The sequence below is a fragment of the Genypterus blacodes genome, unplaced genomic scaffold (genome assembly GCF_046128005.1).
Source record: "Genypterus blacodes isolate CSIRO-AG114 ecotype Tasmania unplaced genomic scaffold, CSIRO-AGI_Gbla_v1 ptg000015l_1, whole genome shotgun sequence".
Lineage (NCBI taxonomy): Eukaryota > Metazoa > Chordata > Actinopteri > Ophidiiformes > Ophidiidae > Genypterus > Genypterus blacodes.
This window is the reverse complement of record NW_027466829.1, coordinates 6,897,501-6,906,907: the sequence shown is the minus strand read 5'-3', so window position 1 is coordinate 6,906,907 and position 9,407 is coordinate 6,897,501. Positions and strand designations below refer to the sequence as shown.

At 47.2% G+C, this 9,407-nt stretch overlaps 3 protein-coding genes across 5 annotated transcripts in view; 1 reads left to right on the top strand and 2 right to left on the bottom strand.

The window, feature by feature from the left end:
- Nucleotides 1-311: 311 nt before the first annotated feature.
- Nucleotides 312-1,945, bottom strand: pclaf (PCNA clamp associated factor). Its single transcript, XM_076139356.1, has 4 exons — nt 1,787-1,945; nt 879-968; nt 615-792; nt 312-493 (listed from the first exon to the last, which is right to left on the bottom strand). The coding sequence occupies exons 1-4, from the start codon at nt 1,830-1,832 to the stop codon at nt 457-459; spliced, it is 351 nt and encodes a 116-aa protein (XP_075995471.1). The 5' UTR covers nt 1,833-1,945; the 3' UTR covers nt 312-456.
- Nucleotides 1,946-3,069: 1,124 nt separating this feature from the next.
- Nucleotides 3,070-8,589, top strand: nedd1 (NEDD1 gamma-tubulin ring complex targeting factor). 3 transcript variants are annotated; one of them, XM_076171179.1, is made up of 16 exons: nt 3,070-3,157; nt 3,766-3,909; nt 4,163-4,257; nt 4,401-4,517; nt 4,649-4,789; nt 4,923-5,152; nt 5,244-5,445; nt 5,586-5,703; nt 5,781-5,912; nt 6,057-6,107; nt 6,201-6,290; nt 6,432-6,583; nt 6,673-6,865; nt 7,060-7,204; nt 7,365-7,431; nt 7,719-8,589. In XM_076171179.1, exons 2-16 carry the CDS (start codon nt 3,774-3,776, stop codon nt 7,821-7,823), a joined length of 1,974 nt encoding a protein of 657 aa, XP_076027294.1. In that variant the 5' UTR covers nt 3,070-3,157; nt 3,766-3,773; the 3' UTR covers nt 7,824-8,589. The 3 variants fall into 3 exon arrangements, with proteins under 3 accessions (XP_076027294.1, XP_076027278.1, XP_076027286.1); XM_076171163.1 differs by having other exon boundaries at nt 6,420-6,583; nt 7,719-8,587; XM_076171171.1 differs by having other exon boundaries at nt 3,076-3,118; nt 6,420-6,583.
- Nucleotides 8,590-9,076: 487 nt separating this feature from the next.
- cunh15orf40 (chromosome unknown C15orf40 homolog) overlaps nt 9,077-9,407 on the bottom strand; it is a 1,410-nt gene continuing 1,079 nt past the window's right edge. The window contains exons 4-5 of the mRNA XM_076171203.1: nt 9,369-9,407; nt 9,077-9,277 (exon numbers count right to left, since the gene is read on the bottom strand). The exon at nt 9,369-9,407 is cut by the window's right edge and continues 121 nt beyond it. The gene's annotated coding sequence lies outside the window, so the exon portion shown is untranslated. The remainder of the gene's footprint in view (nt 9,278-9,368) is intronic.

The window sequence follows — 9,407 nt, the reverse complement described above, 5'->3', positions numbered from 1 at the left end:
ATTCTGTTGTGTTTACATCAGGTTTCATGAGTACGCTACCGACGTTCAAGCCATTCGTCCAAAATACACCCCTTAGCAGAGTCTTAGATGACCTTATTTTGCCCCGACGTATTGAAATTTAACAGATTTCCTGTCACATTTTAAAGACACCAGTTCCCGGGCAGCCAAGCAGTGCTGTTCTCCGAGTAACCACTAGGTGGTGCAACGGCAGCAACCGTGTGAGTCCATTTAACCGGAGCCTTTATAAACGCGCCACATAACCATTTTGCATCAAACATTTAACAATTTTAAAGAAGGAAGCGCAGTTTAAAAACATAAAAAAACAAGTTTAATGAACTTCTATACAAAGTGAATTCAGAGGTAAATATATACAGATGTACATCATATAAACGGCACTAAACCACAGAGGGCAGCAACAGGACAACTGGAGCTCTGTCCTTCAGTCATTCATCATCTTCACTCATCCTCATTGTCAGAAGGCAGCGGCCTGGATCTGAAAAGATGAAGACAAACTTAATCAGACAAATTCTTTTATGAATGATTTAGAAACAGAAGCAGTCTCCTCAATCTGCTTCCATAAAATGGTGTAAATGTCAGTAACCAGTTTGTCATACTTCCTAGCGGCCTTTGACATTCCGCTGCCTCCAGCCTCTTCATCATCCTCTTCAATGGGTTGCTGGTTCTCCTTCTCTGGTTTCCGACCAGGACCGCCGAAGAAGTCCCCGATGCCCTTCTGCCAGGTGGGGGTGGGACGAGGACACACCGGGTTACCGCCAGCATACTTGCCCTTTGCTGTGAAATGGAAACAGAATGAGCTCCGCTGCATCTTTTCTCTATGTGTCAGGTTAGTAAACTGATGCTTGTTCTCCTTCACTGACCCGGTGTGGTGGCCTGGCTGCTGCTGCTGCTAGAGGCTGAGTTGGCTAAACTGGAGCCCAGAGACTTCCTGGGTGCAGTGGCTGCCACAGCTGGAAAACAACAAAACACACAATCAGGATATCTGAATACACAACACACAATAAAAGGTAGGAACAATTAAACAGTCCAGGAATGTGAACACGATTTGTGTTGAAGTGTGCAACTGCAGCTGTAAACAACGTCTGAAATGATCTTATTACTGCTATCCGCCAAAAACAACACAAAGGCGCCATGTTGGTTCTATAGGTCAACAATCACTGCATTATAAGCCGGATTTCCCGGGAAAGAGCAGCTCAGACCGCTCCAGTAACCTGCTAAACGTCACATACATGAGACTCGAAGTGAAACAACGTTAACATTGAGTTTGCTAAATGTCGCTTGGTTCGATTCCTGCTCAGGACACAGCGGCGCTCAAAACTGGCGCCAGATCTCAGAAGCTAAGCAAAGTTTCCCGTTTCGCTGCACAACAGAGTGACGACACCTCTCCCCACGGTCAGATTAAGTACATTCAGTTATCTGTCACATTCTTCACGTTAATGGCGCCGGATTCGTTTAAAAACAAATCGAGTAATTGAGCAAGAAGCCTGCGCGCGCTCACAAACACCTACACGGGTTGCGTGTTGGCGGGAGCTGCAGCTGGTTGACGCAATATTTATGGATTCAGCTGAAAACAACACATTTAAACGACGCGCAACTGGGACGAAAAGTTAAAGGGCTAAAACCTTTAAACAGTAGCCATTTTAAAGCCCTAAACCGGTGAAGAACGGGCCGTTCTGCCCGTTACCGCCACTCTGCTCTCACACAGCCGCTCAACTAAATCGCCATTACCGCGCCGGGGTCGTGACTTGTGTGGTTTTTGTAACCGTACCTTTTCTGTACGTCGCGGGGACGCTGTCGGCTTTAGTTCTCACCATCCTGGTCGCGACCTGAGAGGTTCGGAGACGTTAATCGGCTCGTCTGCGCGATGCGAACTGGAGGAAGGAGCGAGTGAATGAAACAGAAACATTCCCGCCCTGGTTTAAAATGGGAGGGGCGGGCTGTGACGTCACCGGAAAAGACGGGAACAGTTTTTACTCAAAACTTTATTGGAACTTCAGGAGTACAAATAACACACATCTCCCCCTTGAGTCCTGTTCTTGGTAGTTTAGTTTAGTTTAGTTTAGTTTAGTTTAGTTTAGTTTAGTTTGAAGGAAAATCACAAACTTATTCTCAAACTTATCCTAGCGTAATGATACCCTAAATCTGTTTCTGTACCTTCAAACAGCATGCATAATATTGTAAAACATGTCATGGAGGAGGAAAACTCAAGCACACCAACGTTAATACATTGAAGGAAGATGACAATCATGCTTTGGAGCAACTCACAGGCACAGTGGAGAAACATCTGGAGATGGAGGACTCTGGGATGCCAGAGTTCACTGCTGTGAACCTCAGGAGACCTCATGACATCATTGTCGTTTGATGATGCCACTGTCGTCTTTATACTAAAGGTTGAAAGGTTCTCATAGACTTCAATTAGTAAAATGAGGAGATGATTCTGGGTCGCTTCCCGACACTTTGTGGGATTATCACTGAAATGCAGCAGAAGGAGAGTGACCATCTTATAACTCCAACATCCACCGTGACCAACATCACAGCAATCCTCAAGTATGTTCTCACATGGAGAATAACATCTCATCCAGGGTTCATTGAATCATTTGCTTTCAGATTATCCCAGATGTTAGTAATACAAAAATATGGTGTACAAAATGTACATGTACATTACAATGTATTTTTATATTGCAGCTCTGTAATGTCAAATAATACATTGAGTCCATAAACTATCCGTGTAATTGTCATTGTAATAACTCTGATTTACACATTATAATTTAAATCTACATTTAACTATGATCATGTCATAAATGGTTTAAAACGTATGTATTACTGAAATACTACAATACTATTGTGAATGTTTGACAGCTATTTAACAAAGAAAGAAGCATTTATTTTTTACAGTCCCTATTTTCATTTTTATATTATCTGGGGACGTATGTTGAAGTGGCTATTTTTCAACGTAACATTAAATCATAGTATAGCTCCATATTTGTCCTAATCGCCTTTTTGTTTTACAATAAAGTTTCAACGACCTTCTCCTTTTTGTCCCGCTTGTGTCTCCGTAGTGGCGGGTTGGCGATTTCAGGCGGATTACCAAATAAACTCGGTTTGTAATCATATAATTGGTCACTTGTCATCTTTTTCGGTACGTATGTCAAAGTTTACAAATCGTCTAAACGCCTTTTAGATTTTCTTCCGGCCTCTTGTCGTAAGTTTGATGTTGTTTAAATCAGCTTTGAGGCCGTTCGGTAACTTTGAACACCGCTGTAGCTGCCGGGCTGCTAAGTTAGAGAGCTAACTTTAGCTGCTGTTAGCCTGAATGATCGTCAGTCTGTAAACAAACGGCTGCTTTCAATAAAACAACAACAAATGAACGAAACTGACGGCTGCAACTCTTAATTATCTGAGTTTACAACTTCTATTGTCTTCTTGTGTGTTCTGGTTTGGACTTTTGATGCGGAAACAATTAAATCGATGTTTCACTTGTTGCATTAATAGAATAAAGCTTTGACGAACGGGAAACATAATTCGAAGCTGTCCTTGTCTTTCTGTTGTCTTCTTGTAGATTTTTTAAAATATTCAAAATTGGGTCATGTTGTGCAGTAAAGCAGGGAACTTGTAATTTGTAAGTCATCATAAACCTGAAACCGTCTTGTTTGATATGAAAGTGTATTGTTTTACTGTAGAGTCTCCTTCCTCTTCCTCACTGCTCAGCGGTGGTTCTAACCTCACATGAGTGTCTGTTGCCTCCAGGTGTTGCCATGGAGGAGGTGACCCGCCTGGTGTCTTCAGGGGACTGTGTGAAGATATGGGATGCGGTTTCCATGGCACCGCTGGAGCAGTTCAACCCTCACAGCAGCAGCCACCCTGTGGCCCAGGCCTGCTGGAGCTCCAACAGTATCCTGACTGACTCCTGTTGTGTTGCCAATGTATCTAAGAGAGGTTTCCCTGGAGATAAAGTCCAGAGGCAGAGATGAGACTTTATTCTTAGGCAACAAAGACCTGAGGTGACCTGAAATCGCTCTGAAACAAACAGAAAGTGACTTCACAGCGTTATGAGGTCAGATGATTAAATCCTCCATAATGTTGGTGTTTGATTGTGTGCTAAATGTGACTTGAGTGTCTATGGAGCCTTGACCTGTGCGTTCAGATCATTATGTGGTCACAGCCAGCAGCAGTGGAGACAAAGTGGTGGTGTCAAGCCTGAAGTCCACTCCTGTCCCAGTGGTGGAGCTGGCAGAGGGGGTGAGAGAACAGTAACTGGAACTGTCACTGAAATATAAAGTTCAACTAGGAACACATCAGAAAAATGGGTGTGACCATGAGATGATGTCATTGCGGTGTGTTGTCTTAACTGTACTGAGAGCTCTGTGTTGTCGTCTGTTCAGAAAAAGCAAACTCGGGTGAGTCTGAGTTCGTCGTCTCAGTTTCTTGTCAGTGGAGGTTTGGATCACTGCGTCCACATCTGGGACCTGAAGACCAAGAGACTGCATCGCACCCTGGAGGTAAAAACCCCCCACATGGGACAGGATGGGACAGGACGAGACAGGACAGGACGCTGTCCACACGTCTGCACTGTGTTTCTGTAGTTAGTAGATTGTGCATTATAACGTGTGTGTGTGTCTGTGTGTGTCAGGACCATAAGGAAGAGGTGACCTGTGTGTCCTTTAATGCCAATGACAACTACATCGCGTCAGGATCAACCAGTGGAGATCTGGTCCTCCACAGTCTGACCACCAACCTGTCCAGCAAGGCCTTTGGTCACGGCAGCAACCAGGTCAGACGCTTACAGCTCTCTATAGAGAACTCTGCAGTCCACCTTAACAGATGTAGTTTTCTGTATTTCTACATTTCCCATTGCATTTACAAGAGCAAACAAGGTGAATAACAAAGCTTCTGTGTGTCTGCAGCCCATCCATGACCTGAGGCTGTCCATGCTGAAGCGCTCCCTGCTGGGCAGCGTCTCTGACAGCGGGACTGTGGTCTTGTGGGATTCCAACACCCAGAAGGAGCTGCACGTGTTTGAGGGCGCCCACAAGGCCCCGGGCTGCGGCCTGGCCTTCTCTCCTGCCAGCGAACTGCTGCTGGTCAGCGTCGGACTAGACAAGAAGATCGTCTGCTACGACACGGCCAGCAAGATGTAAGAGAGAACTCACTGCTGGAGCTTTAACACTGTTAGAGTACTGGACTGCCTCTTTATCATAAACGTGTGTGTGTGCTTTTGTCTCCAGAATCCTGCGGGCCATCCGGGTCGAGAGCCCGGTGACTTCTGTGGACTTCACTCTGGATGGGACGGGTCTGGTGGCCGGATCCACTCAGGGGAAGATCTACCACTATGACCTGAGGAACTCTAGCGCCCCCACCAGGGTCACTGTAGCTCATAGAACCTCAGTCACCTGCCTGCGCTTCCAGACCAGCGCCAGCAGACACAAGGTTAACACACACTAAACACTGCAGTCACACACCAAATGAAGTATCAGGAGACCAATCAAGCCGCCCATTGGAATGAATCCTAAGTGAATCCAGCGCTCCATTCATTGACTCCTCTGGTCTTGGTTTGTCTCCCACCTCAGGCTAAACTGGGCTCCTCCAAGATCTCCAGCATCAAGAGATCCTCCACCAAGCAGCCCACCAGCCCCACAGACCCCACACCCAGCACCGGCCCCCCCTCCCACAGACAGATGAGTGCAGGTGAGTTTCTAGAACATCCAGAAGTCAAATCATTCAAACAGGCGACGGAACAAACTGACACTCCCTCTCTGGTTCAGGTTCTGGTTCTGGTGCACACGCGTTGAGCCGGGAGGGCGAGGGCCAGCAGGGGGCAGAGCAGCATCCTGGCCTGGAGAAGTTCAGCAGCGTCGGTCGGAACAGTCTGGACGTCTTCTCGCCTGTCCGGGAAGGTCAGAGCTCTGATTGGCTGGGAACCCATGCTGCCTTCACTGCCCGCAACACACACACACACACACACATATATATACTCAGATGCTAATTTGAAAGTTTCTGTCAGCACTGAACAGATTTGTGTTGCGGTTTGTTTCATCCAGACTCCAGAGCTCAGGGGTCGACAGGAGACACACCCGCCGCAAGATTCCAACGTAAAGAAGCGCTCCACCTTTTGTTGTGATGTCAGTTTGCGTGTAACCATGACACCGTTTGTGGACTAACTTTAAGCTGCTGTGTCCCCGTAGCAACCAGTTTGGACATCCTGTCGAGAGACGGGGAGGGTCAGCAGGTCACGGGTCGAGGCAGCTTGGACATCTTCTCCCCAGTTAGAGAAGGTCAGACTCCTGCACGCTGCGCATGTCCCTGGGTCACTGAGGTCTGATGTGACAGAGTGTAACTCTGGGAACACTGAATAAGATCATTATGTCACTGTTGTCATGGAAATGAGCATCTCTGTCTTCCAGACTCTCATGCAGGCAGTAACTCGCACCGCAAGACGCCTCTGGGAACGCCACTGGGAAGCTCTGGGGCGCGATGCTTCAGCCCGCTGTCGTCCTTCCAGACACCTACGATCAAAGAGGAGGAGCCAATCCCATCTGCAGCAGCCGAGTCATGTGACCCGAGAAAGGTCCTGATCTCTGCCTCTTCTTCATTCATCTTATCCTCCAGTGAGAACACAGACACAGCTTTATATTAATGTTCATTCTGTATGAACAGGTGGATAAACTCAGCAGCTCCAGTCAGGGGGGGGAGAGTCAGACCCCGCCCACCTCCTCTCAACAGACCAATCACAGCCAACTGGTCCCGCCCTTCTTCACGCCGGAGCCCAGCCTCAGAAGAACCAATGGCATTCAAGCTCAGCTGAGCTACGCCTCACCTGTCCAAGGAGCCCCGCCCACCTGCACAGCAGGTAGGAGGAGTCAGAGGGAACAACAGGAAGTGCTCACATTGGAGAGTAGGAGTGAGAGAACGTCAGGATTCTTGAGAAACGATTGTTGAATGATTGTGCTGATGAAAAATAGATACTTAGATTAAACAACATTAAAGGTGATTTAGTTCATTTTGTTTTCATGTTTAAGTTGAATCGACCGTCTGTCCCTTCAGCTCCAGCAGCCCTGACAGCAGCCGTCTCCTCCTCGCTCTCCCAGAACATAGCAGAGGTGGTGGGACAGGGAGGAGCTGCTCCTCTCTCCTCCCTGCAGGTCCACTTCATCCAGAACATGATCCATGAAACCCTGGAGGAGTTCAGGTCTGTCCACAATCTTTGACTTGTCCTCCCTATTGTCCATTCTGGAAGGTCCCTGCCTTCAGACTTCCACCACAAAACCATGAATGTGAAATAAGTGAAGCCTAACCTCCAGCTGGAGTCCTGTGGTCACGCTGTGGTCTCTACCTCTCTGTCTCCTCAGGGACACCTGTCATAGAGACATCGTAAACCTGCAGGTGGAGATGGTCCGGCAGTTTTACATCCAGCTGGTACGACCCAACACACACACACACACACACCTTTCATCTCGGCACCAGTTTACACCATGCAGCCACTTTCACCATCTCATCTTGACCCGTGTGTGTGTGTGTGTGTGTGTGTGTGTGTGTGTGTGTGTGTGTGTGTGTGTGTGTGTGTGTGTGTGTGTGTGTGTGTGTGTGTGTGTGTGTGTGTGTGTGTGTGTGTGTGTGTGTGTGTGTGTGTGTGTGTGTGTGTGTGAGAACTTTAAAAAGTCCTTAATCCCGTTTTGTGCCCTTATGTTGGTTGTATATTTCAGAATGAGATCCACGGCCTGATCGAGAAATACTCAGTGAACGAGTCTCTGGTGGAGGAGATCGAGAAGCTGAAAGAGGAAAACCGCAGACTAAAGACAAACTACTGATGAGACTCCCAAAGCTCCACCACCGTGTGTGTGTGTGTGTGTGTGTGTGTGACGTCCCTGCCCTCAGTTTGGCCTTACAGACGGTTTCTGCAATCATGGTGCTTCCAAAAGTCTTTAGGTTGTTCATCTGTGGGATTCAGAAGGGGGCTCCTCTGAAATCACTCAGTAAAGTCAGTGTAGCGTCAGGAGAGCACTTCTCTATTGGTTTGGAAAATAAAATCAAATAAATGTAGAGAACAAAGCTGTGATATTATGAGAAGGCTTTATTCTCATCAGGTTTAGGCTGATTCAGTTTTAAATGAGGTGAACACAAGGGGAGGAGTCCCCCTTCAATTTACAGCCAAAGAGGTGACAGACACAAGACCCAGGACAAGAGAACCACCAAGTAGCCTTCGTTCAATCCCAGCATGCACCTCTGTACTGCCAGCGTGCTGGACACTGCCTCCTCCTCTTCCTTCTTCTTTCTGATTGGACAAACTGGACTTGAAGAGTTTTGTGGACTCTGCATTTTCCCCTCTTCATCTCCGTCTCTCCTCTGAGACGTCAGTGCCTAAGTGACAGTGTAACAGCGCCCCCTGCTGCTGAGGCCAGGTGCAGCATCATAGATGTGGGCGATGCGTTTGTTTTGTTTTTTTTGAGTGATAAACGGTGATACAATAAAGATGAAAGCAATGTGGAGATGGTTTTACATTTATTTGCATCTGAATGAGATCAGGGACATTGTTTAGTTTGTTGTGGAGATCTTTGTAGTGTGGATACACGCAGGGCGTCGAGAGGACAAACAGGCTGGGGTTCCACTCTCACTATGTGACTGATAAATAAATAAATACTTCACTCAGCCAGAACAAAAGCGCAGTGGCCCAGCAACATGACCCTGTGGCTCACCGCCAGAGCGCCTCAGAGACACGGAGACGAGTGTGCTGCCGGTACAGCAGCTGCAGCAGAGTGTGTGTGTGTGTCTGTCTCCCACACGGACACTGAGTCCAGGCGGAATCCGGTACCTTTGGGACCCTGTGAGTCCTCCAGCGCTCAGACCTTCTGTCCACAGTTGTTTAAATGTTGCGCGGGATAATGTGCATCATTTTTACTATCCGATTCTGAAGTTGCATGAAATGAGAGTGTAACCGTAACCATGGAGACCTGGACCATATGCCTGAAGCCTTTCATGTCACAGCTGCCCACTTTGTTTCATACAAAAACCTGCTGACAAACAACACACCAGCACACACCAACAAAACCTCAGTGGAGAGAAGAAGAAGAAGTGAGTCTGTTTACTTCTGAACACAGAAACACTCAAGAGTCCCTCCAGACAGAAAACACTATCCTCCCTGTGATATGGAGCTTGGTCCTGGTTTAAAGGATCAATCTGTCCATTCTCCTGTGGTTTCAGTAAAAACACTGGTCCAGAGGTGAAGCCTTGGGATTGCAAACAAGACGTGGGACAAATCCAGCTCCTGGAAAGAGATTGGCATGTAAACACTGAGCTGAGACGGAACATGACATAAGTTATTACAGATATTGCAAAATGTATGATTCTGTCTTTACATGATTCTGTCCTGAATGTCCTCTGGTTCAGGAGAGAAC

Excerpts from the sequence above, each read along its gene's own strand:
- pclaf (XM_076139356.1), bottom strand. The coding sequence starts at position 1,832 with ATGGTGAGAACTAAAGCCGACAGCGTCCCCGCGACGTACAGAAAAG. Across the intron at positions 969-1,786 it reads CCCCGCGACGTACAGAAAAG|CTGTGGCAGCCACTGCACCC; the intron begins GTACGGTTACAA and ends GTTGTTTTCCAG. Across the intron at positions 793-878 it reads CAGCCAGGCCACCACACCGG|CAAAGGGCAAGTATGCTGGC; the intron begins GTCAGTGAAGGA and ends TCCATTTCACAG.
- nedd1 (XM_076171171.1), top strand. The coding sequence starts at position 3,774 with ATGGAGGAGGTGACCCGCCTGGTGTCTTCAGGGGACTGTGTGAAGATA. Across the intron at positions 5,446-5,585 it reads CCAGCGCCAGCAGACACAAG|GCTAAACTGGGCTCCTCCAA; the intron begins GTTAACACACAC and ends CTCCCACCTCAG. Across the intron at positions 7,432-7,718 it reads GGCAGTTTTACATCCAGCTG|AATGAGATCCACGGCCTGAT; the intron begins GTACGACCCAAC and ends TGTATATTTCAG.